Here is a 27986-nt window from a genome sequence, read left to right on the forward strand (position 1 = left end):
ACTAAATTGAGCTCTAAATTAATGACACTGTGTTCATCGGGAGTGAAATCAACAACTCTTTCTTTACGTTAACTGTATATTTTGATCAGTATTATTTGAAGGTATTTTTTCCTCTATTCAAAAATAAGAGTCAAAAAAGGTCTATCAACAACAACTTACTGGGTTTGGAAATGCTGTTCAAGGTGACCACGTTGCACAACCTCTGAGCAGTGTTCTGTGAAAGGGCAGCTAACCATTAGCTTATCCAGGAGGTTATTCACTAGTATGCTGGACTTCCTGCATGTCTGGAGAATCACAAGCTTGCGGTCCATGGGGCAGAAGTCTTTTTCCACAAGGAAGTTTGTAAGGCAGGCTGTGCAGAAGGTGTGACCACAGAGCGTGTCTAATGGCTGAAGCAAAGGTTGCAGGCAAATGTGGCATATCAGATCATCATCTACTTCTTCGGTGTAGCTGTACAAGTGGTTTTCTTCCGGTAAATGTGCTTGGCCGCAGGTGACACAGAGTGGTGGGGAGCTATCCTCCATTTCTTCTTCTTTCTGGCTCATAATCAGAATTGATGCAATTCAAAAGGGGGCAGGCGGGAATACCCAACCTGTTTTCTAATTGTGAGAACTGTAGCAAGGCTTGTGTGCCGTCAGATCTGTGGGGAGAAAAGCCAAAGGATTATGTTCTGGATTGTGTTTTCTTGCCATACTTGCAGTATGTATCTAGATATGAAGTACTATATCAGGTACTAGGAAACAATTGTGTCTTTGGGATGAGAGAGTAAAGCAAAGAAGGGCAGAAAAAAAAGAGAGAATTAATTCCAGAGACTAATTCTCTCACAAACATAGCTCAATTTACACTGACACTCTCATTGTAAAGAAATATATCAAGATAGGGAGAAATACTACAGTCATTTAATGGTTGAAAACCTTAAATTAGCATATAATTGCAATTCTAGTTAGACGATTTTGTGGCCACATTACTTCTGCCAGAAAAGTAGCATTGTGTGTGGGCAAACACTGCAAGACTGTGTGCAGAAATACAGGTAAGAATAAAGATTGCTGGCCAGGTTGCCTGTACAGCACAGCAAGGGAGAGCAGCAGCTTCACCTAATACACACAAGCATACAAACACTGTATTGTAGCCAGATGGAGGATAATTTGGGTTATGAGAATTTAGAACTTAAACTGAAGTGCACAGCACAATGCTAAATAGTGTATTGCTCAAAAGAAGGCCTACTCCTTTATAATTTTTTGTACAGAAACTCAGTATGTTCCTAGCTAAAAACCCAATTAGCTCTGGCCACAACACCTGCCTGATGGTATTTTAAAGATGTAAACTCTGTGGGTGGCAGTAAAACCAAAGAGTAATTTGTAGTTTTTACTTGATGAACCCCAACTGCTTGTTGGAGCACTTATGTCTCATTACTTCTATGCTTATTTTGATATAACACTCTGAAAATAAACATGGAGATATAAAATATGCAATGGCCCAATTACTACTCTTGCTTGAAAATGTAAATCTTATTTGCTGCTCTGCCTTAGCACTGTACCCTTGCTTTCAGCTTGACTTAATTTGCTGAGACAATGTGTCAGCCACAGACACCCATGTCTGAGGGCAAATGAGGGAAAGAATAATAAGAAAAATATGACTATGACAGAGCATATTTTCGTATAAATAAACCCTTATTTTTATGCAAAGCTCATGGGTTCTAAACCTGAGAAATTAAACTTTAACATGGCAGGTTTTTCTGACATGAAGGTAAAATAATAGCCCCACTAACACTAACCAGATGTTTAAATGTCAAACATTCTCTTCAATGTTTTGCTAGATCTTATTCTTATGAAGCAATTATGTTAAGTGCCTGTTTTTGCTTGCAAGAGAGAGTTCTGCATAAGCTCTGCCTCCTGATTAGCAGTAGCTTCACTGGAATTAAAATCATTGCCTCTTAGAACCCTTGCAAATATTTAAAATATGCAAAACTGGGTCAAATGTTCCCTTTTGTAAAAAAATTCACCAGAGCTTTATGGAAAATTATTTGTGAAGAAACAAACATCTCTCCATAGTGCAGGCAGCAGCTCCACCTATTATCTTAATGTAGGAATTATTATTTAATCTACTACGGTGACACACAGCAAAATAAAATGAGATAAAAGATTATCAGGGGATGTGCTGGAGACTATTTGGGCACTGTAAGTGGCCCCTGTAGGAACCTCTTGGATAACTTCTAGGTGAAGTGGGGTGGCTGTGAGTGGGCGTCCATGCTCTCCACATCCCTTGCTCATGGAGGGATCTCCAGTCAACAGGACTGCTTTCAAGAATGGCAACACATGGCTTGGGAAATTGCATGATTATTAAAATAAATGTAAAATTAATTAGAAACCAATAAAGCATGACAAAATAGCACTGTGTTATAAACTTCATTGTCTTTTACATTTTCAGAATGCCTTGCATCCATCCAGGGGTGTGGGCAACATGATGCTGTTTCTCCACTCCCCAGCTGTGTCCTCTTGCACCACCACATCCATGTGGGTGCTTACCCTATGCACCACACACCAGAATACAGCCAACTCTAGCATTTTGCTGTCTCATGGATGCTCTCAAGGACAGAATTCTTGCTTCTTGCTGGCAGGAAACCCAATACACAGCTCCCATCAGCCAACCTGAAAGCTAAAGCCAATGCCTGCTCTGAGAAAAGAGCAGCCCTCAGGAACAGGTACATGGGCATCTGAGCCACCCCTGCCCAATCTCATGCCCTAACCCTGAAAGTACCTGTCCTCCACTTCCACATGTACAACACAGCAAGACCCCTGATACAAATTAGGTACAGCTGGCAACAGTACTACAGCTCCAAAGTTACTGCAATTATTTTCGCAATGACAACAGAGAAAGAGAGGCACCACTGCCCTAAGGCCATGTTCTGCTGCAGCAAAAATGATGAGAGAAGCCTCAGAGGAGGCAAAGTCTGGCTGTCCTGGCCATGTTACAGATACTCTTTATCAATCTGACATACTAATAATGCAATGCTAGTGGAAAAGGGCAGGTGTGGGGAGCTGTACCTGAATTTTACAATGTTTGCATAAATTACAAATACTTGCTACAGCACAGGGAGATAAAACTATCCACATTTATTACTAACAGGCACTGAGTTTTTAGAACCGGAAATTCGAGTCCTATGAGAACTATTATTTAGAAAATTTTGTCTACATACTAATATAAATACTGGAAAAAAAAAATCTCAAACCCTTCTGGCTAACCTGGTCCACATTCTCTCATGAACCTTCATAAACTGCTGGACATATCAGGCAATTGAATGATTGCCATTTTTGAGAAATGATTATACCACCAAAAGAGTTAGCATGCAGGGTGTGTGATGGAACTGTCATACAGATTCAGTCAGAGGCAGATGCTCTTTGTAATATTTGCAGTCATTTGTATTTATAACATTTATGTGCTGTCATATAATAGCTACATAATTTGTATTACGTCCTTTTAGGAAACTTAAAGTCTTCGTTCCTCTTGAACATTGTAGAAGACAGGGGAGAAGGTATTTAAATTTGACCTATTGATTACTAGTGCATATTTCTACTCCTTCCATAATCTATGAATAAAAAACAAAAATACACTTTGAGCAACAAAACCTGCTCAAGGAGATGGAAAGCCACAGTGAAATAGGAAAGGTAATAATTTCCGCACTGAACCTCTATTCTTCAAGCCCTGTCCTTCATAGGGGAAGAGATGAGAAAACAGAGGGGAGGAATCCTATGTTCAAGTTGGTGTCAGCCACCACTGGCAGCCTCAGTGGAACATGGATGTCACCTTGGCAGTCTCATGCTTCTTATAGTCAGAGCCATATTGACAGAGGGTGGTTCTTGCAAGGATGATTGGCAGGAGAAGCTTTTAGAAGAGGTGGTGGTCCCATGCCTAAGCAGACATCACCATCATTTGCTGCTTCCCTGCTGTGCAGGAAGTTTTCAACAGCTCAGATCCCAGATTTAGCATAGTTTTACAGCACCTAGCACAGGTTGGCTTGAATAAAGAAAATCAAGTACTGATTTGTAAGAATGCCACAGTGTTGTGGCACTGTGGTGAATCAAGCTTCAGTCCAAGGCAGAGACCTGAAGCACAAGAATAAATTGCAAATTATGAAGGAAGAACATTTTTATCTGGATATCCGTATTTCCAAGTTTTCAGCCACAAGCTGTAATGACAATGGTCACATCAGGGCATAAAATAACCCCAGGGCTGTGACCACAGTGAAAACCACTGTCATGATAACATATTTTTTAAAAAGTTACCCAACAGGCTGCACTGATTTGAGGAAGTTTGCATCTTACTGGTCCTTACTGCTTAGGAATTTGCAGCCACCAGAAGCACTTACAAGAATAACAGAAAAAAGCCTGGACAGTAAACATGAAGAGTAGGTAGAGAGAATACCTTTCATCTCCTTGCAATAACAAATCCATAGTTATCCCATCCCAGTGAAGCATTTAACCAATCTTAAGCTTAAATTCTGACTTACCACCACAGTTACACTGGCAGCAGTGTAGCTAGACAAGGGCTTGCTAAGCAGCATTGGAGAACCTCACTGCCTCTGCCTAGTCACCATCAAATATTAACCCAGCAGTTCACGAGGCTGCACTTGGAAGTAGCATGGCACAAAATGGGAGAAACTTCAGGTAGCAAAAAATGAGTAACAAAAGCTAAAGGAAAAATAATTAAGTGATGAAAGATATTGTGGAAATGGCTATCACAGAAAAAATAAAACAGATGCCTTAAGGCCAGAGAAAAAGTGACATGGAGCCTGGAGGAGTAGCTACTGGCTTAAATCACAAATGAAGAAAGATAAGCCACTGAGCAGGTGTTACTGGAAAATAGAGGAGCAAAACACATGAGCTGCAGAACAGTAAGAGGAGTTCAACTCCAGTAGTTCATTCTGAAGTAGTACAGCTTGGTGGTAATGAAATCTTCAGTCAATGATAAGAGTGGCCAGCATGTATAAAGAAAATGAATTCTAAATAGCACAGGAAGATTGACAAATATTAGTTGGTTTGGTAGGTTGGTTTTCTCTCTGTGATTAAGGGACACTTTATTAATGTTCCTGCTTTATACACACTCAGAGCATGTGTATAACAAATCCTGTATCTGCAGATTAAAACAGATGCCTTTTCACACCATGTTTTCCTGCTGTACAATCTGTGGGAGATGAAGGTTCTACTGACAGAGCTGTTGTGCTCTTCTTAGCTAAATTATGATAGCAAAGTAATTTTGCATCTTTCCCCCAGTCCCAGCATGGGCTGTTATCTCCTACAAATGTGCATCTCTTAGTGACTCACAGCCATCCATTTCTGTGGGTCAGTAAGGCAGTGTATGGCCAAAGGGGCCCATTCACAGGCATGTAAGGAAACCACTCTGCCACAGCAGCATTCACAGCTGCCAGCTAAGGGCAGGAGCTCCTTATTCTTCCAGAGATGCTTTTACCTGGCCTTCCTTTCACCACACTAGTTGTGAGCATGCTTTCTTGATAATCAGCTTCTTTGCTGAGGGTTTGGAGACTGCTATCTTGTCTGTTCATGTTAAAAAATATCCACATCAAATCCAGGAGGCTTGACAGCTTTCACAGTTACAGAATTAGCTCTTTAATGAAGCCTCAGCCCAGCTGCCACTGGCTAGATAGATGTGGGCATTGTCCCCATCTAGTGGCTCACCCTCACTGGGGAGAGGAGTGGCTATGGCTAGGAGGGAGCAGAGGTCCTCCTTCACCCTCTCAAGCAAAAGCACAACAGTCCTCCAGTTACGCGGGGTTAGCTGTGTCCCTACTGCTTCTGCCAGAATCTGGGTTGCAAGATCACATTACTTATTTAATATTCAGATTTTATAATGAAGTATGAGGTTGAATGCTTTTAGAAAACTGTTTGCCATTAGTAAAATGGTAACTGTTTGACCTCCTACCTTTCATCAAAACATTTTCCCCAGTAACAGCTTCCTAGGTTTCCCATTACTGTGCTTTGTACCAACTGCTTCTCTCCAGCTGAAGTTTTTTATAGATTATACTGACTTTACTGTTCAAGGTGGTACTATACAACAGTTGTGGAAAACATTATAGAGTGATCTACATTTTAATAATACGTATTATACAGTATTTTAGATTAAAAAAGACATTAAAAAAGATTTGCATTCCAAAGACCTGGCTCTAAAATATCACTAATAATTTGCACCAATCTTGGTATAGCTGCACTAAAGGCCAAAGGGGTGAGTCAGTTTGCCTAGACTTGAAACTTTGAAGGAAGTTTATAAAACACTAAGGTGCCCAAAATCTTATCATCATGCCTTCTGACCGGAATTCCTCCTATGTATTACTACTCTCTTTTTTCCCCACCTTTCCACTTATTTTTAAATCTATTCTGACTAAAGAAGAATCACAACATTTTCTTTCTTCCCGATGTGTAATTAGATAGAAATTTGTTATGGGCAGAGGCAAGATGCATACCTCCAGGTAAAAAGCCAGTAGCTGGAGGAGAGTTGTGTATCCCAGAGATACCAATTTAGCAGGTAAGAATTCATCTTGACTTTTAAGATGATAGGAAAGACTGTTACAACTGGCTCTTAGAGGAAAATAATTGTATTTAAAAGTTCAGCACATCAGTACAGAACGTCTCTAAGACAACAAACAGGAGCTCCAAAACCTCTCCTCTGCCCGGCCCCAGTTTTAAGACAGCTGATTTTTCAAAGTTATTAATAGTCAAAAAGTCCTTCTCAGAGCTTATAACAATCAAAGTATTTTGCAGAGCCTTGAGTGATGAAAGGCATTTCCAACTGAATAGAAAAATCCAATGGTACAGTACAGTAGGTGAATAACCCCAACTTTTTAAGTTGTAGCTCAAGCTGTGAGACCCAACAACGTCAAACTGTGCCTGCACACAAAGTAACTTCTAAAACCAGAACCAGACTGTTTGAAAAGAATTTTTTTCTCTGTGGCTCATGCTGGAATTTACAGAATAAACCAATGCTGGAAAAAGATTTTTGTTGTGGAATTATGTAGCTGAAATGCCTGTTAGGAATGTATGGAAATATATTCTATTTTTTTGTCTGTCTCTCACACGCCCACGTAAACCTAGATTACTCTTTCTGATGATTTCATGGATACAAAACTAAACTCAGCATGTTAAAATACAAAAAAAAAAAAAAAATCAGCCCACAAGTACTGACAATATTAGGAACAGCTGGACAAGATCTGACTGAAGAGAAGATCTGAGTAAGACAGTACATATCCATCAGGTTAAGTATTCCTTACTACAAGGAAAATGTCCTAGGAATGAACTCACCTCAGTAGAAAGTAGTGCTTCCAAGAAGACTTATTGCTGGCATGCCTCTAGTTGTCAAATACTGATGGTTAAGGTATTAACTTCTGTTTCTTGCTTTTTTCAAAGCTCAGTAAACCCAGACTTGGATCAACAGCTTATGCCAGAACTAAAAGCTCAGACTCCAAGTGTGAAGATGAGTTGTAGCAAAATGGGCAGGCTGTGGGTAACTGCTTCCCAAAGGCACACAGTCTACCTGCTCAAAGGAAGTCAATCATGTGGTTGAAGCAAGGCTATGTGAGCAATTATGATTGACTCCTCAAGGGCTTCCTAAACATATGCTCATCGTAATTGACATAATAAATGCCATCGGCATTTCACATACTAAATTATAAAATGACATGGCTACTTATGTAACAAAAGGCGCACTACCACTCTGATTTGGCTGATTGCTCCTTCTGACTTTGCCAAGACTGGCAGCCTCACAAATACTTACAAGCTTGCTTTCAGCCATTTGAGCAGATGACAGAACTGTATTTTTGTGACTGGACAACCAGTGCCCCAGCTGCCTTTTAAGATGCTGGTAAACTGGGAACAGGTACAACATGCAAACTGCATGAGGGAGAGCACCCCTGGTCCCTGCTGCAGGTCTGTCTGCTGTGTCTGCAATGGGGACTGCAGACCACGTGTGCTTTCTGCAGGCTGCCCTACTTAACTTTAAAATAAAAATACAATAGGCAGAGTAAATTGCATGGGATTGTGAAAATCTTGACTTAATACAGCTTCACAGTAAATCTTAATCTGTTTTTGCAATCCTCTCCCAGGGCCCCAAGTGGGTCACCAGGGAAGGTGGGTGATGCTACTTCTCTGTCCTCCCAGAGAGGGGAGGGAAGAGGGAGCTGATGAACAGGGAGCAAAATGGAAGTGGAAGACTTCTTCCCCTCAGGACACTGAAACCTTACACCTCAACCTGGCTCCCACAGCCATGGCACCTGCCACCTTCAGACCACACAGCATCTTCTCATGTGACCACGAGATAACATTTAATAACTACAAAGCACAGAACATGTGATTGGTAACCCTGCTAATAACACATAATAAAGTAAACTGTGCTTTAATTATACTCTGCCTTTACAACTGCTTCTCTGATCCAGGAGTTTCTTAATACTTGGCAAACTACTTAATAAGTTCTCACAACACCCTGTGGGGACCTTTTTTCAGAAGCAATCCACATGGTTAGAAGCACCTACTTGGTTTGGTGGGCAGGGGAAGGGGCAGCTGGCTGCTCCCATGCCAGTGGGGCCAGTGCCCAGATTCTGTCACAGCAATCCTTGTGCAGCAAGGTGACCCCAAAGATGCTCTTAGACCTGATCTGAGGGAAAGCCCCGACAAACTCCTGACTTTTAGGATTGCATCCTCTGCTTTATGGACATGCACCTGCAGGAGGGATAGCAGCAACTTACAGCAATTGGCTCCCCAGAGTAACTTCTAAACAATAGAAGAAAATGCTTGGGTTAAAACCTCTGGCCCATTGCACTCAAAGGAAAAATAAAGCAAATTCAGTGGAGCAAGGATTTAATCATCTGTATCTCAAGTTTATTTATGTTGCACATAAATCCGATAATATGATTTAGATGTAATTATTATATTATACGTTATAAAATAATATAAATTATTGTTAAATATTATATACTATATACAAGTAAAATTATAGGCCTGTAAAGGACTATAACTTAAATTATACTTGTATCTTAATTTTTCCTCCTCCTACTTGGGGCCACAAAAATGACTGAATAAACAAATCCTAAGCAGAAAAAAATTGTCCCATTGAAGAACTTTATGGTACAGTGACACTCTGCTGTTTAAAACAGCACAATCTGAAAGCATGCCTTGACACTCAGTCCCAGGGTCACAACTGCTGGGGCCCACTCCCATTCAGGCCCCTGGAAAAAGGAGGGCCCAAGACCTGGTAAGAGGTCAAGAGGTAAATTTCAATAACATAGGGGAGTGGTACAGCCTAGGGGCAGCCTCCAAAAAGATGGGAAAACACACAATATGAAGCTATAAAGAGATATTTCAGTGGGCAAGAGGAAGAAATTTTGATGACTTTACAATTTTTTGCACCGCTGAGTGCTGAATATTACATTTAAGAAAAATGTACTCTTGGAAAAAGGGAGATACACTGAAGAGGCTGAACCCAGCAGCCCAGTTACTGTGGTCTGACTATCAGTTTTCTGGGGCTGACACAAGTTAGATTTTGGCTCTTGAACAGACCTCTCTTATGAAGTAGTGCTGACAGTGCCCATTTATATCTGCTGTTAGTCCCTATTGGTCACTTGGGAGTTAGGTGTTCAGCAGAGCTTATAAGTCTGTTTAAAATGGAAAGGACTGGGTAAACCTAAAGTATTCAAGTAGGAGCAGAAGCAGATCTTTCTAGATGAGGTTGTGCAGTAGTTTCTGTTCCTGGCCTTATTTTTTTTTTCTTTTTTTTTTTTTTTTTTTTGGTAGCAGGATAATGACTAAGCTCCCTGCCCAACAAAAGTCTCAGCAAGTAAATTTTGTTTATTATAGTGACCAAGCCCTCAGCCACCAAAACACATCCTGTAGAGCCTGGTTCTGCCTTCATCTGCTCAGTGCTGGGAAACAACAGCCCTGCGTATGGTACTACTCACAGGACTTGATTCATCACTGCTTTAATTAGGGCTTCATGGGAACTCCCCCAAAGCCCATTGCTAATTAACATGCATATGGTGCTGATGGCCTTGTAATACTCCCCTTAACAACAAGAGGCTTGCTAAGGTTTTGTCAGCCAGGACACACGAGTGACACCAGCCTGGGAAAGATAGTTAAGTCTGTGGCTGAATTAATATCTGCTTCCAGAACTGGTTCTGTGGGTGTGAAGACCAATTGTGTGCTGCTTAGTCCCGTGATGAGAACCAATTAGGAATTACATGCTCAAACTGTCCTGCTTCCTGCATCCATCTCACAATCAGATGTCATCTGCTGTGTGCAGGCAGGCAAGGGGATTTTTTAATTATTTGAAGTTCCTTCTACAAATCATATTTATTTCAGGCCCTTTTTGACTGGCTCTAAACTGAGATACTCTTTTAAATCGCAGTAGTGTGATTAGATGAGTTCTCAGACTAAAACTATGAGAACCCAAAGCTATACTTTCCTGCAGTGGGTTCTACTTGTAAAATCCTGTGAGAATTGACACTGTTAAATATATAATAAAAAATCAGCTTTGTAGTAGAAAATGAAATAAGATAATAGCATCACCTATGCCTTTTTAATATCAGCATTTCAACACAATTTATACCATGTAGCTATAACCATGGAAAGCAAAAGGTTAGGGAAAAGACAAGCAAAAAGTTGACAGAAATTATATCCAAAATCAATAAAAATCTATCTGCTTTCAAACAAGCCATTTTCTGAAAGATATACCAATCCAGACAGAGAAATAGGAAGCATTTCTTAATAAGAAATTACTGGCAGATAAAACCCATCTATCTTATTAAGACTGTTCCAGTAAGAATGTTGCTGGTGTATTGAAGTGAAACTGGAGGACCAATGAGAGGATTCCATGAGCAGCTAGACATGTAGGAAGTTTGAGTGTTTAGTTCCTTGTAAAGGAGGAATTGATTTTTACTCAGAGGGATGAGAACAGTACACAGTGGGAAGCAGTTGTACACAACAGGAACTGCCAACTAACAATTCCATGAACATGTATTGAAGGTGAAAGTTTGTCTTCTGTGCTGAATCCTTTTGAATCCCATGATTCAGATGATGATTATTTTTGCAGATTCAGGTTGAGCCTTTAGGGAAAGCCTTGGAAAAATCAACTGCATATGTGTCCATCCCAACTTCTAATTTCTGTGAAAGAACTGGACATGCACAGCAAACAAGTGCTCAGTTGGGCAGCATTGCAGGACACCAGTGCCCACCCATTTAGCAAGAGTGGGGTCTCATTACCTCCTCAAAAGGTTCTGGCCACAGAGTCCCTCCGAATCAAACACAGGCCTCCATCTACTCCGACAGTGAGAGGAGCCAGGTGGCAGCACCCAGCCCTGCAGACAAGGCTGACATCTCCAGAAATACTAGACTGCTTCTCTCCAGCAGCCAGCCTTGAGGAGACTCCATACATTTGAAAGCCTGTATTAATTTGCTTTCCTTCTGGAAACAATGCTGCTTGATTTCCTGGTTTGCAGTGAAATGGAGTTAAGCTATCATCTCATCCTGCGTGCAAAATTTATTTCCATTTTACTAAAGAAAAGCTATACTAGGGAAAATGCCAGCACATTCAAACTTCTTCCAAAAGACAATTCAATTTTCTTTTCTAGTAGATGATCACAACTCAGAGCCAGGAACATTCCTCTTTCCAGCTTTCTGCTACAACAAAGTCCTCACGCAGTTAATGTTCAAACACATGGGCTTGGAATACCCTTATGAAAGCAGAACCCATGTGAGCAAAGGGGAGGACACTTCTACAGGACCACAAACAAGTAAAAGAAGTTAGCAGTGGGAGAGTACTTTCAGGGGGCAATGATAAAACAACGATGAGAGACAACAAAGCTTTCCCAGATTGATTCCATTTATATCTTTGGAAAATACACGTAGGCTCTGAGGTTTGGGGTGGAAGAATAAAATAGCAAATTAGTAACAGATCACTTCCTTAAGAGGAATTTTCAGTCTTAGGAAAGTAGATGGGAGTATTGAGGATACAACTTCTCACACACCAGCAACTTTCCAAATTCCTGACAGTGATTTCTGGCTTTTGCTTGCAGGTCAGCATTTGTGCTTTTCCAGCAACAGCAGATAAGAAACACTGCTGTTTCAATGAACTGATGGAACTGCTTGATGTTGTTCTGCATGAACCTGAATAAGCAAATGAAAAGTGTTTTGTGCAGTGGGAGTTCCATTTCTACAAAAGATTATGGGAAAGCAAGTGCCTTGCATAGTGCCCAGTACAGTCACCTAAGGTTGTCCTGCTTTTCCTGCTGTTGAAGGAACCTTTTCATAGTTATCAGGAATCATAGAAAACCATGACATACAATTCTAATATGCACCTTTTCTGGTTTTTGTGTTTTTCTTTGGCAGATGTAAAAATGGCTAAGAGCTTGATGCAAGCAGTCCATCCCTGGTCATTAAAAACAACCCAAAACATTAAGAAGTTTAAACATGTGAACAGGTCATTCTGATTTATGTACTCGGACCTCTTGTCTGCTGGGTACTCTAAGTATGCATTTCAGTGAGTGAGGATGTCCATGTATCCTCATTGCTGTTCTGGGTTCTGTGTTGGCACTGTGAATATACACATTCTCATATGAACAATCAGTCTTATGGATATAAATAAAACTTAGAAGCAGCTATGCCTATTCATGTATATTCACGGGTTTGCAACTGCGGCATATACTGGTACTGAATTCCAGGATGTTTTGAGTAAAGAACTAAGTGTAAGATTAAGTGTGAAGAACATGAGCTAAAGATAAAAATGGAATCAAGTTTTCTTTTTTCCCTCACCTCAGCTGCAGTTATATGCATAAAATCAAGCAGGAAGATACAGCAGTGGTGAATGTAGCCTCAATTCACCTCCTACATCTGCAATGAGACTTTGTGGGTTTTAACCTGGGGGAGGGGAAGAAATGGGTTTCCAGAGGATTAATAAAGTGATGGGCTAAAGCAGCTACAGTACAAATGACACCTCTCCACAAATAATTGTTTGGATTTCAACACACTTTACTGAAGAAATATATCTTCTTAGCAATGGGGAAGACAGAAACCCAAGCACATCTAGCTAACAAAAAGGTTATGAACTAAGCAGTTTTTGCATGCCAGCATGTATGTGTGTAAGTAGTATTTTAACACTGCCTACCAAGAAGTGCAGCAACCTACAGGTATGTTGTATAGCCATTTCTGTTAGATTATGGAAACAAGCTCTACACTGGGCTATGGGGAAGCTGAATCACTAATGACAGACACAGGTATTTATCACTGCCTAGTTGCATGGCACTCTAGAGTGTGCAGGCTGAGGTTTGAGGTTTGAGCCCACTCCCCTGCCACTAAACAGGGCTGGTTTGTTTACCAGAGCATTTTTCCCAGCTTTGCTCCTCTGGAACAACTCACGCCAAGCTCAAGGAGAAAAGCAAGAACAGCACAAAGAAAGATACAAGTCTTTCAACTCACGTGTGTGGCTTTGCTGTGTCTCTCATCCACTGCAGGGAGTCATGCAGGTGTAAAATCACCAGGCTGGGGCTGGAGCAGCTTGGCAGGGCCTGTGCTCAGCCCTCAGCTGCAGGCAGACAGCGGCTGATGCCTGTGTCAGATGGTGAAGCCTATGGCATGACAGAAGATACAGAAAAGCTGAATTGCATAAACCTGAGCAATTTAAGGTTTAAAAGACCACACCCTCCTGGTCATGTCTCCTGCAGGCAGATAAGCATGTGCAGGCTGCTCATACAATAGTGTAACTTGAAGCTTTTACTTTTCTTTCCGGGATATACCAAAGTTCATTTTCAGTCAGGTTCTTCCTTGCGTTTCTTTTCTTCTTTTAACCTGACAATCAACATGGCTCAAATTTAACAAATACAAGTGGACCATCCTGAAAATAGCTTCAAGACAGAAGATTCATGTTGGCTTTCCCCTTTGAAAAGGAAGACGGGGTCCACAAGTTCTAACCCAGAATTGATAGTTTGTAATCTGAAAATCTTCACCTTATTCCTTTATACTTGGTGGTGAACACTTGAACGACATAAGAGCAATTTGTGAATCCCAAATTCAGCTGTCTGAAAATACAAGCTCTTAATTTTCTGAACATTGCAAAATTAAGACTGCATTAAACCCTCTTACCCAGTAAAGGTCAGTTTAAAAAGCACCCAAGAAGGGGATAAAATGTTGTACTGTAGATAAGGTGTCTTGCTGCTACACTGTGATGCAACAGCTGAGAGTGAATGTTAATAGCAAAAAAAGGCAGCAGCAAAAAAAATATTTTTTAAAAAAAATATTTTCAATAGACTAAAAGAAACCCTTCCAACTACATGAATCACTAATAAATGCAATTACTTCAGCCATCTCAAGCATTTGTTCCTAAGGAAGGAGGTGTTATTTAGGAAGGAAGACAGCTTTGGAGATGGAGTTGAATCAAGCAACTGCAGTAAATGCTGAAAACATGCAGGAGGAAATCCCCAGCCTTTGATGTAAACATCTACTGCTACCAGGTCTTGGCCTCCAATTTATTCTTATGCAAGTTTGTTTCCACCTTCAAACATTTTAAAAGCATGCTTCTTATTTGTGACTATTAAATCTCTTGTTAAATATTTATTTTAAGAAATCATCAAAGGACACATCAAGTTCTACCATCAAGTGTAACAGTCATACCCTTTAGCTGGATGGATGTATTTGAATGCAGTATTTATATTTTGTATTTGTAGATACTGTGTTTGAATGCCGTACTATTTGCCTTTTCTGCCCTGACAGCATAGCACCTCAGCTCCAAGTTGCTCAAGAAAACCTGGGATGGGTTCCTGCCAAGCCAGTCTGCCAGTGCTCAGTGTACAGTTGTTCAAAACCCAGGCAGAGCTGTGCTGGATCTGGGGCACTGTGCAGCTGCTGCTCTTCCCCCAGGATGGGTGCAGGATGCAGAGACACAGCCCGCACGGGACCAGATGTCCATGGCATCACAAGGCCAGATATGCAAGCCTCATGCGTCAGTCGTCTGCAAAATTGAACTATGCATATGAAATGTACTTTTAAAAACATGCTTAAGCTACAGAAGCTTAAATATTAGCAAATACATCCCCACAGAGCAAAGCCTGTGTTTAAATCCTTCCTCGCATGGGAGGCCTCTCTGAGGCTGCTTGCCCCAGATTAGGAAGCCCAGAGCCCTGTTGTCACAGGTGACCACATCAGACACTCAGTTACAGACTTAATTTCCATCCTAGCAACTGGCCAAGTTTGTCCTCCCTCCCTCTGCTGGGAGGCTTTTCTAAGTTTCCAGACTAAGGGCCAGCTCAAACTCATTTGTTCTCACGGTAATGTTACTGAATTGCTTAAATTGCCTTTCCTATCTCGTGATATGCTTTCCTGTTTTCCTTTCCACTCAAATTCTGTAAGTCTCTGCTCAGACAAAACACTCTCTGCTCTCCTGCTCACACAAACAGCCCTCTTGGGCACTCATTCCTGTCCAAATTCTTCACTCTGGAATGACATTTATACTTCTTTATACGTATCAGGAAAATTAATTTCCTAGAAGGTGAGTTATTTATTGGCTCTGAACCAAATTGCTGGTGAGCTCTTTGGTACCTGTTGATGGAATATCCTAGCTGAACCTGTCTTTTATCTGCTGGGAAAGAGCATAGAAGAACTTCCTTTAAACTACTGTGTACTGTATTATTTATCAGTTGTCTCCTTTGCCTACAGCAGATTTTCTGAGACCATTTTCCTACTACAATTCATTAATTTGCACCAAAATGACAGGGTATCATAGATCTGACTGGTGCATTGAGCACTGCTTGATAAACTTCTAATTTTCTGGTATAGATTTATACACTGCAGGCAAAAAAATTACATATTTAGCTGTTTAATTTTAAAATAAATCTATACATGTGTCTCAAGCTGTGCAAATAGAGGTATAAAGACAGACATTTCAAGTTACAGATATTCCATATTTCACTACTGCTGAAATTATTTCCAGGAGGACATGTCATAAACTCTATTGTATTAGACTTACTCATTTATTTACTTCAACTAAATTATTTCAGCATACATTGAAAACATTGGCAGTACACACTGTGCAAGCTACATTAAAAGATTATGTCATATTAGGGGAAACTGTAGTAATCAATGTTAGTTGATAATCTTGTAATAGGTGCCATCTGTGTTGGGTTGAAAAGATCACTGTGTCCTGCAGAGAGGCCTGTGCATCCTCCTGTGAAGCCCCGTGAAACTGGAGTGGAAGAGGCAAGGGGTCAGGTCAGCTCTCTGCCTGCCACTGACCACTCTCTCCCAGTCCCTGGTCCAGGCCAGGCAGCATACTACTTACAAAAAAGGAAATAAAAGAGCTTTTTCCAGTGCATGTTACATGTGCACACAGCTCTGGCAGGGGCCTGAGCCATATTGTGTCTTTCAAGTACTCAACAGCACTAGAGATTCCTTGGGGATTTCTATGATGTACCCACAATGGTAAAATACACCCTTGTCCCCAGTGTGGGATGAGGACCAGGACAAAGGGGACAGGTAGATCTGGCTGGCCCTCTGACTCAGTGGAGGAGCAGTGAGAAGGAATGATGCCAGGAAAGGAGCAGCAAGAGCTGTGGGTCACAACTCAGAGTGGTGGGGACAGATGAGACAGGAGGAGTTTGGAGTCCCCCAGAGGAAACTATCTCTCCTGACCTCCAAATGGCAGACCACATGCACACCTGGCACAAACATTCAATGTTCTCCCATGGGATTACACCTCAGTTTGTAGACGCATACAGAAGAATAGGAAAAAACTCTAGGAGGGGAATAATCAGGTGTAGACACAACTCCAGTATGCAGGCCAGCATTTTCATATCAGTTCCCTCTCTTGTTTCCTCTGTGTGAAAGGAGCGACTGAATTGGATCACAAAATATAAAAGGATTGCCAAGCACTTGTACTATGGACTCTGCTGACTACTGAGTGCCACTGACAGTCTGCTTGGAAATTAGGTTGGACTTTGTAGTCATTAATCACCAATATTAAATAGCAATTCTGTACAGTGTGACAGTTTAACTAAGATGCTGACTTCCAAAACTGACCTACTTGGTATAATTTACAGTTGGCAAAGCTCTTACAAAGTGTATGTTACTCTGGGAAGTCAAGTTTCATTTGTTATAAGCACCTACTGGATCTTCTGTATCCAGTATCGTTACATTTTCTAGATGGCTCCTGAGAAGGAGAACAAGAGCATAATGAGGAAATTAAAATCTCAAGATTAAAATAATCTCTTGACCTCAGTTAATGAACCAACAGTAGTACCAGACTACTATTTTTCTGAAACGGACTGCTTTCAGAGACTGAGAGAAAACAGGATTAAATATGGGCCTACTGGGAAAAATCCCAAACCAGCAACTTGTACCATACCAGAAACAAAAATCATCCCACCAAAGAGCCTATATGGCATTCCTCAGAATGGCCTTGACTTGGAAAGCCCACAGACCCACCTGTAAATTCTCAAGGGAATCTTGGGGTCCTTCTACCTCTTCCAGAAAAAAAAAAATCTGTGAACACTTGAGCTTTACATACATAAGCAAAACTAACATTCAAGTGGCCAAATCACACTGGCTGTAGGGAGAGGATAATATTACAGATAGGCAGGCACTATATGTTTTCCACTGGGAGAAATTCTTGAAGTTAGAAGATTATTCTGGTCTCTCAACACATTCATTAGTTAAATTGCAAAGCAAGCTCATTACATAACCAAACCTAGGACAATTTTATTTATCTCATCAAGGTTCACAGTACAGATGGATTGCTGACCAAGGTAACACGAGTACCTTCTGCAGGATGAAAGCTCTCTGATCTATTTGAAACATCAGTCCTGTGCCCTACCTGAAATTTCACATTATTTGTGTCTTTTTGGAAGAATGCATTTATGCAGTTCCTCCCAGAGGCCTCTCCAGCATGAAGACAGGAACTGAGGAAAACTGAGATGGATTCTCCAGAAGTGGGCAAATCAAGGCACAAAAATTAAGTGATTTGCTTCTAATTACCGAAGAAGTCTCTGGCATAAAAAGCATCTCACTAATTCTCCCATACTTTGTTAGACACAGTAAAGGAAATGTTTTAAGGTGGAGAGAAATTTCTGTACATAAAGCATGTATAAATACATAGTGTGCTCAGTTCACTCTTGAATTAATTTTTACATCCAGGTTTGTACCTGAAGAGTTCAGTATTTGTTGAGAGATGGAGATTATCTTGTCTGACTCCTTGCATGTCACAAGATGCACATCCCCTGCTCTGTCCCTTTGTGGAACCCACCACCTGGGTTTAACCCTATAATGAATGAGTCTTTCTAGAAAGACATTCCACTCTGGTCTGAAGAACCAAAAGGTGGTGAGTCCACTGGTCTCTTTGGTATCTTATTCTGGGAATTAATTGTGCATATATGTAAAAACACATGGATAATTTATTGCTAATTTGATGACACTACCTAAGATTATTGTCATCAATTCATGTTATGCATTTCCTGGGAAGATGAAAGAGCTGGAATCTGTATCTGCTATCTCTTAATCTACTAACATCTGTATCTGGTACCTGTATTTGTACTAACATCCTCATCTATTTTTAATGTAGAACAAAAAGGCAGCAGTAGAGACCTCCCAATATAGCAGGTGTATTAGCTAGCCCTGCTGTAACATTTTCGTTATTCCCTGCATTCTCATCCAATTTTTAATGCTCTTTTAAAATGCTTCCCGTGATGCGATTGATGTTGCTCCATGAGTCTCTCCATATGCATACATACAATAAACACAAACAAAATCAGACCTTTGTACATGTACCAAGGATCACACAGATACTTTGCCCTCTCACTGAGCTATGACTACGTTCTAAGGCTGTCCATTAAGGTCTCCAAAGTCTTTCCAAAGTCTCAATTTTTTTTTTCCTGAAGCTGTCTCCCCCGTATAGTACATGTTCCCAGTTTCCAGGTTTATAATTTTACACTTGACCATGTTAAAGCACACTTTTTTCAGTCTAAATTCCACTCCTGAGACAACTCAGATTCCCTTTTCTCTAGTGCCATGTATAATCAGTGAATAGATCAGTATTTTTCCTGCAAGACTAAGAGGTACACATTGCCAGAAGAGTTCTGACTCCTGATCTGGCTATGGAATCTCACTAAAAATAATTATTCTTAGAGTGATTTTGCAACAACTCCTTTGATCCACCCTTAGCCACTTGGCATGTTCTTAAACAAGAATGTAAAATGCTACATTTTTATCAAATTATGGTAGGATATCAAACTGAAGACTTTCAGTTTCTATTAGGCTTATAGTTACTTGTTTAACCAACTGGGTAAATCTTACATTAAAGAAGCAAGCCAAGCTTACCTGACAAGACCTGAAGTCAATGAAAACATCATTGGTTGTCATGAACAACAGTTCTGTTCTTTATACTTGAATTCCCATATCAGCTTCTCTATTATTTTGCTGGAAGTGAGGTCAGGCTGACTGCCATGCTGTTATCAGAATTATCTTGTTTGCGCCACTGGGGCACTGGCAAAAGAAATGAGCATGCTTTCAGTCTTCACAGATTGCTCCAATGTTCCCAAATTTATCAAAAGTTCTTATCAGTGGGCCAGAAAACTTCTCAGCCAATTTAAGAAAAAAAAAAAAAAAAAAAAAATAGGATGCACAGCTGCTCACAAAACAGGGGCTACTGCCTTAAAGCTGGCTCCTCAAAGTAGGAACTGTCTAACGTTCTTTTAGTTGCAGATGGGCTGGAAAAGAATTTATCCTCCTCACATGATATATACAAACCATATTCTTTCTCTCAAAATATAAACCAGAAATATTTTTGAACATTTCAGCCATCTATACATTTCTTATTAATATTTTCAGTACCTACAATGCTTTCTTGGTCCACATCATTGCTACTCTTTTTTTCCTCATGTAAATTTAAAACTCTTTAAGACCTACAATGCTTTCTTGGTCCACATCATTGCTACTTTTTTTTCCTCATATAAATTTAAAACTCTTTCAGAATGTAAAATCAGAGCAGATTTTGATTTAGAAGTTACTAATAATTTCCATATTTAATAACATATATATATACATATATGGATATATATATATGTGGATATTTATCTTCCTTTTATAGCCTATTTTTCCAATATACAGCTACAGGGCTTATTTAAATATGTAACTACTGTGTGTTTGCATGCCCACACAAGTGTCTATAAACCTGTATACCTATGAGTCCCATATATAGATCAATGTGGACAAATTCATGCCTGTTTAAACACATGCATACAGACGAGTAAGTCAATTTCTACTGTCTGTCTTCTTTTGCCATACATGTTGTCTTAACAATGTTTTGCTCTTGAAAAACTTGCTCTTGAAAAACTTTCAGTATTGTTCATGCCTGCAGGCCTCTTCTTATTCAGTTTTATTAAGGGCAGTCCTTAGCTTTGGGAAATTGGCCTTTTCAAATTAGCATGTGTGGATATTATGATTTGGGACTATATTCTCTTCAAGTATATTAAATGTAACCAGGTCATGATCAGTTCTTCCTGAGACAACACCTGATTTCCAGTCTAGTGGATAAATTCACTTTTATTTATCAGGCTACCTAAAAGGAGAATTCTTCCACTCTAGATATAACAACTTTTTTTGCAGAACAATCATCCAGTATTTATTCTATTGATGTTTCACCAGTACCTAAATAAAATCTTCAGCAGGTGTGCCAAATAAAGTTCCCCATAATTATGTAGTTGCCTCCCCACATGCAATAGTAGCTCAAGCTGTCTTCAGATTCATTTCAGTGACTTCTAATGTCACCTCTGCCCATCTCTGCTCACTGCTGAGTCATGATAATCAGCATATTTATTGTGTTGCATTTCCTAAGATCCTGCATTTCCCTCTTCTAAGGCAGATATATGTCACCAGGTCATAGAAATAGTCATTCCCCTCACACAATTTCTTTTGTCACCCTTGGTCTGTTTAAACAACTTATACAATATTCTAACATATTGAGCCCTCTAGCACTGTAACCTGAGGAGACTATGAAGTTGAATTTATCTTGATAATTAATAAATTCTAGTTGCTCTTACTTATTACCCAGATTCCCAGCTTCAGCATATAAGCATTTCCAAATGTATTTCTCTTTGGATCCTCTACCATGCTGATTTAATTTGTTCCTGACAAGGAAAATTTGAACCACATTTACTTTCTTAACCCCCTTCTGCGTGCAGTTGCTTTAAATACAGTTGTGGCAGTTCCCAAGAGCCAGGATATTTTGTCCCAGCCACACCTATTCAATCTCTCCATCTTTTAGTACTGTATATATTACAAGCCAGTACAGGGTTTAGCTCCATGGTATGTAGTCAGTCCAAAACCAACATGGATATTTTGTGCTGACCTGTGGAATGCTGACACGGGCTGGCTGGAATACAATCTCTGCAGCACTGTTTAAAAAATGGCACTCAGCATCATTCTTTCTGTGTCAGAGTCATGTTTTTGCAGGTGGCCTTGCAAAATAATTCAGCAAGTAAAACTTTTAATATCAGTATAAGTACTCCATGTAGGCCACACAGGCACAACTTAGCAAGGAACTGCAGTCTTCTGCAATACTTGCAACACCTTGCAGCCAAAAGGCTCAATGCTGGCTTGAGCCAGTCATGGAAACTCTCTGAAGAGACCCAGATGTGCTCTGCACAGGAGAAAAAATGCCTTAACAGCTGCGCATGTCTCACAGTTACCCACTTACAACTTTTTTTCCACACAGCACGAACTAGAACATTCTGCAGAAAGCCTTCTGGAAACAGGCAGGGGCCCACGGAGCCCTTGGATCTGCCTGGTTACTGTGCTGGTACCTGCCTTCTCATAAGAGGACAACACTCAGCACTGAACCCTGGATTGTCCCTGGAAGGGTTTAAAGCGTGTGCAATCTAGCTAAGAAAAACAGGACATGCTTTACAAAGTGTGTCACTTCCACCAATGCAATGAGAACTTGCAAAGACATAAATTTGAGTCAGGATGCTATGGACACTGTGGGCACTCTTCTCCTACCTCAGAGGTAAGGGATCTTCTTTGTGTGTGGAAGAGTTGTATCCTTTATTGGACTAATTGGTACAACTGGAGGAATGGTGCTCCTTCAGGACTGCAAGTGTTCCTTTGGTCACACACACTTCAAGTTCTAGTATATCCACACAGCAAACCATGAAAGGTTTCTGCTGGGAAAGAGCACACAGAAGGGGCCACCTCAAAGGCAGTGAGAATTTTTCAACCCACTGGTTCCTGAGCAGCCCAGCATGTTCAATCTAAACACATTGCTGCCTGGAGACTGTGGCACTGTGTGCTGATCCAGCAAGCTCGGCAAACAGGGAATAGTGCACATCTTGCAGATAACCTCTCTTTCACTGAGTTAAGCATCAGTCTAAGCACACTCCTCTCACATGCTAACTGCTAAATTGCTACTCTATTTACTGAGAGTGCAGTGCATATAGTATAGATTACACCAGAAACAAATTTTGTAAGGAACATGGCCACACAGGACACACAGGCCAATGAAGAGTATAACACGTTATACATATACAGAGAACTTTGTTAGCAATGCCTGTTGCAAACTGAGATGGTGATAATTGAAGGTCTTTAGCTCAGAAATGTAATCTAAAACTCAAATGATCAAGTGCTACTCTGTCTTTAGTTGTTCTATTTACAAAGCCAAAGGCCTGAAAATAGTGGATAGAGGAGTAACTGTGTTGTTGACCTCTTCCATGTAGAGCAAGTCCTTCCTCCTTTCATGAGTTTCTGCCCTCCCACAACACAGAAATTGTATTTTAAGCAGCTCATGTAACTGTGCTTCTGTACCTGTCAGTCTCCAAGAACCCACAATGACTTTTGGATTTGAGTAACAATTTCAGCCACTTCTGTCAGATGACAGAGGCTTTCAACAGCAATTAAACAAGTTTGGTGAAAGCAGGTAAGCTTTCACATGGCGATGAAAGACTGATAGCATTACACCAGGAGAAAACTCTCTCTGAGAATGTCTTATTAAAATGCAGAGCTCTTGCTGCTGTCATGATAAACTGGTCTTAAATATCCAAAAAGCGGAAAATCTTCTCCTGAAGCTTACAGCAGTCATGAATCTAAAGTAAGATTCCTTGACTTTGGTGGTCATGGATCTGTTTGTTTAACTACAGTTGTTTTCCACACTGTAGTAAAGGATTAGTTTAACTATTGTTGTGTTCTACACTGTGTATTCAGATGCTGTGTATTTTCAAAAACCATGACAAATGAATATGTAACTGTATAACACATTATATATAATGCATACATATATAACATTCAACAGAAGATTAAATGACATTTAAGCAGTTCATAAAGAAAATAGTAGTACTAGTAGTAGTAGTATTGAATTTGTTTGTGGTCTACAATGTGAATTCTTAGGATTATTTCAAATTATTTTAGTATCATTTCAAATATAATTTCTCCCTGAGAAAATTTTCGGTTTTATACATTGGAAACACTTTAGAAGTGGCAACTCCAACAAAATTATTTGAAAAAAATTCAAAAGTCCTTTTAGCTGACTTATTAGCTCAGGTCAGAGCATGGTGTTAATAACACCAAGGTTATGGGTTTGACATCTGTATGGGCCATTCACTTAAGGGTTGGGCTTGATAATCCTTATGGGTCCCTTTCAACTCAGAATAGTCTGTGATTCTAGAAATCTGTTCTTAGGTCATTGTCATAGTGTACTTCCCCTTTCAGTGTATTCTGTGCTGCAGCAAAACCACAGAAAGTTCTTCAAAAAAATAGAGAAAATAAGAATTATTTCCTAACTCATTACAAAACTATAAACTCTGCTTTCAGTGTCTGGTGATGTTTTGAATATTTTGTGTGGCTTTTTCTAGCTTAATTATTTCTGAAGAATATCTATTGAGTGTGTTTAACTTCTGAAAATGTGAAAATTAAGGTCTAACCCAGGCATACAAAGCAGAAGTTTTTGAAAAAGCACTTCTACCACAGCTCATCTATTGGAATCTCAGTTGATAATGTTAACATAACATTTGCTGTTGTAGTTTTAGGCCTCTGAAGACAACATATGCTGAAATATTCCAGATATGGGACAGCAAAGGCATCAAACTATTTGTATGTATGATATGATGGCAGGAGCTGAATCCAAATCTCCACACGTACAATGATGACATACCTGTGCTTCCTGCTGCTGACCTCTCTTGCTGCTTTATTAGGGAACTGACACTTTACATTGTGTGAGATACCACTAAGGGTAAATGAAGGGCATTACTATTATCTTTCAAAGGCTTCAGACTGAAGCAGTTGTTCCGAGCATCCCTGGTGCTGACAGAACAAGTCTACATTCATGCCCTGAGGACAAAATTGCCATTCGTATTTAGATTTGTACCACGTTCACAAAGTTCCTTGGAAGATCTGTTCACTTTGTATGTGGGGAAATGGATCAGAAAATACTGACAATTTTCAAAATGCTTGCTTTGAATTTAAATGTCTCCTTCTTGTACTGGCTAACAGTGAGCTACTGTTGGTACACACTAAGTCCCTCACACTGCACGTAAAGTAAGTTGACTTGACGAGTGTGTAGAGACTGCAAACTCTCTTGCCTACCCCTCCCTTCCCAAAACACCAGCAATGGACCATTATCTTTGATTTTGACATCTGAAGAGAGAATGCAAATGCCAGGAAGGAAGTTTTCAGACTCTGTAAAAAATACTCTTTAAAAGACCTTCCAAAGGGACTATTACAACAGGATACAGTAAAGAAAACAGGAGAAGAATTTGAGGGGGAGATGCTCACACTATAAATGAAAAATACTTCTGAGAATAAACACAAACAAAAGCACATCCAAACTCACCTCTGCTAAACAGACAACTACTGAATTTTCTGCTGAAAATAGACTCAGTACATTAGTCAAATACTGGAATATGTCTAATTATCTAATAATCTTCCGGACTGTGCAAGAAGATGAAAGTACACTCAGAATTGATGTTGGGGCTGCCCCCCTGGACCACCAAGGCAGAAGGTGAAATCCAGAGGTTACAAACTGAGTACTAGGATGCAAATTGACTGAAAATTTTCCTTTATAGCACCAGGGTATCTCCTCGAGAATCAAGAAAAAATTATCTCTAAACTCACTGAACTGAAGATTAGGAAGTCCCAGACTTTCTGAGCATCTTGGTAGTAGATGGTCACTATAGAAATTGCCATTACTTATTATGTTTTGGGGACAATTACTAGAGTAGGGATATCTATACTCTACACTACGACAACATGCAATATAATAGCAGTACCCTAATTGCAGCCCTTCCTCTCCGCCAGTTTCTCCTACTAAAAACTCTCAGAGTAGACTGTTCTGTGCAAACCACACAGATAGTCTGCACATCAAAGACTTTGTAAGCTAAGCAGCTGAGATCAGGAGACTAGATCTGCACAAGAAATTCCAGAACAGCTCAACATTACATGGATCTGTACAGGATTTTGTGCACAACATGAAAGACATTCTTAAAAGATGGACTTGCAAAAAAGATAGAGGATGGTGACTTACTGAAAAAAGCTTAAAAGTTCTGAACAGTTGTGAAGTGTGGCTGACTTTCAAAAACATTCCTGAGCAGCTGAGAAGCTGTCTTAGGAAAGAACAGGGCAGAGCACAACAAGGCAGCAGCACTGATTTGGTTTATGGTTTGTCCTGTGTTATCAAGCAGCAGGTTTTTGTCAGAATGCTTTCCAAGCCTAAGGACTTTATGAAACAGCCTGAGCAGACTCTTAGTGGTCTACATGAGAACATGCAGTTTCATTACCAAATATAATTTGCTGGTTTGAACTGAAATTGCAATGAATGATCATGGAGGAGTAAATTAAAGGAAAAGTATTAAACTTACGGCTGAAGTGATGCTGCAGTCTGAAAAGAAAAATGTAGAGCATCCTTTGCTGGTGTTTTCATAAACTAGGGGGTGTTGCACTGATCTATAGGTGCTGAGAACAGGGAGCAGAGCTTGAGTGACCCTCACACACTGAATGAGTGACAGCACTGCTCCATTACCCAATCAGTCAAAAGTTATCTTGGAAATAAAAAGGTGTCATGGCAAGGGGAAAGAGTATAGAGAAGAACAATTCTTGCAAGAGGAAATTTTCTGCATGTCTGCCTTTAATTAAGAAAGTAGAAAAATATTCAGAATCACAGCTTTAAATTCATCTTCTTCCTAATTAAGAATTTATCCTTAACTCAATTTATTTCTTAAGGAAACAAAGTTGAGGCAATCACACCTTTGTCTGTCTGTGTCTGTCTATGCATCCTCCTTCTATTCTTCAGAGTCCAGTGGCCTTTTCCACTACTTTATCTTTGAGCAAGGATAGTGATTTCAAACATATTATGTGTCCATAGATGTAAAGAAAGTAAGGTAGAGTAGTAGAGGAAAGAGACCTCACTAAGCATTCATATGGACAGAAAGACTGAAGCATAAGTACACTGAGAAATCAACAAAAGGCTTGAAATTCCTGAATGACTCATGGGAAACATTTAAATTAAAGTCACACCTTTCTAAACATCAGGAAATACAACTACCAAATACAAAACTGTAAGATACTAGGCTCCACTGGCTCAGCTGCTCACCCAGCAACTTCACTTCAGCAAGCAAACCCATTACTACAATTGGAAAATACCTGTATTTCGTCGGATGGACAGCGTAGCAAACAGGCTCTTGGTGAATAATCTAGGCATGAAAAATGTCAAGGAAGCCGTTTCCAATTAGCAGTCCTCACCAAAAGACAGTTTCCCCTCTACCCCCTCCAGGGCAGCATTTTCAGGAGCCCATGGGAAGGGGCCCTCGGTGGCCGGGGGCACGCAGGGCTGGGGCTGCTGTGCGGGGGGGGCTCCCTTGCTCCAGGGGAAGCGCAGTCGCGAACCCAAGAACAACAAAACAGCATTACACTTAATCCACTGCCATCTGGCTTCATTTTGACAATCCACAAAATCAGACACAACATTCTTCCACAAAATCCCTGAAAAACAGCACAGAACTAGTGTCAAACCCAGTGTCCCCTCCCCCTCGGCCTCTCTGAGGGCTTGAAAGAGAGGTTTCTCATAAAATGAAGAGTGATTTCCCCAAGTGACATTTTTGCAGGAGCATTCAAGCTGCAGATGTTTCCACTGTGGAAGAAGAGTTTGTATAATGCAGCTCTGCTTGTCATATTTATGGAGGTAGGGAGGGGGAAGGGAGTGAGAAACAGAAAACAGGAGAGGCTGCAAGCAGTGGTGTTGATCCATAGGAGATGAACTGCCTGAGGCTATCAGCTCTGTGCGTTTGCTCAGCTCTTGACCTGACCAAGGGAGAACAAGGACCATCCATCTTCCCCAGCAGAAACCAAGCAGCTGTTCCTGAAAGGATAAGGCAAACCATGCAACCTTTAAGCCAGATGGGAACACAGTATCCCTGCAACACAGCAAGACAAATCCCATTATTTTTATTCTTGTTATTTCAAAAATGTGTTGCAGGAAGCCTTGATTTGCAACATTTGCATTGTTACTGAGGCATTAAGATAGTCTGCATGGCCTGCTAACTGAGCTCAAATATCACCTCATAGCTGACAGCTTTCAAAACTTCTTCATGGAGGTGTTTCTTTCCACAACAGAAGGCAGAAACACAAACAAAAACATCGAAATAATGCCTGTTTCATGCTGAATTGTGTTCCCAAATACTGAATTGTGTTGACAAACATTGACTATCCACAGAAAAACAGTTGCTAAGAACTGAACCATGTTTTTATTGACACCTCATGACTTAGGGTTGCAACTCAACAGTTGGGCTTCTTATGCCCTTTCAGACAATCAAATGCTGAGGATGCCTGGCCTCCATCATGACATAGACCCTCTGTATTTCCTGTGGCATTGCTACCAACTCTATGTGGATATCTCAGATATTCTGGGGTCTCTCATCTAACACCGGATGCCTAAATTCAGGCATCTGCATGAGATTTCAAGAGTTACCTCAT

At 40.3% G+C, this 27986-nt stretch overlaps 1 protein-coding gene across 2 annotated transcripts in view; it reads right to left on the reverse strand.

The window, feature by feature from the left end:
- The window catches only part of LNX1 (ligand of numb-protein X 1), a 124600-nt gene that overhangs the window by 69584 nt on the left and 27030 nt on the right, over positions 1-27986 (reverse strand). Inside the window, exons 2-3 of one of the 2 annotated variants that reach the window (XM_077782836.1) lie at positions 13470-13618; positions 160-640 (exon numbers count right to left, since the gene is read on the reverse strand). In XM_077782836.1, the coding sequence (XP_077638962.1) occupies positions 160-545 (386 nt within the window). In that variant the 5' untranslated portion in view covers positions 546-640; positions 13470-13618. The remainder of the gene's footprint in view (positions 1-159; positions 641-13469; positions 13619-27986) is intronic. The other variant, XM_077782837.1, reaches the window with a different exon arrangement.

Source organism: Lonchura striata, chromosome 4, assembly GCF_046129695.1.
Source record: "Lonchura striata isolate bLonStr1 chromosome 4, bLonStr1.mat, whole genome shotgun sequence".
NCBI lineage: Eukaryota > Metazoa > Chordata > Aves > Passeriformes > Estrildidae > Lonchura > Lonchura striata.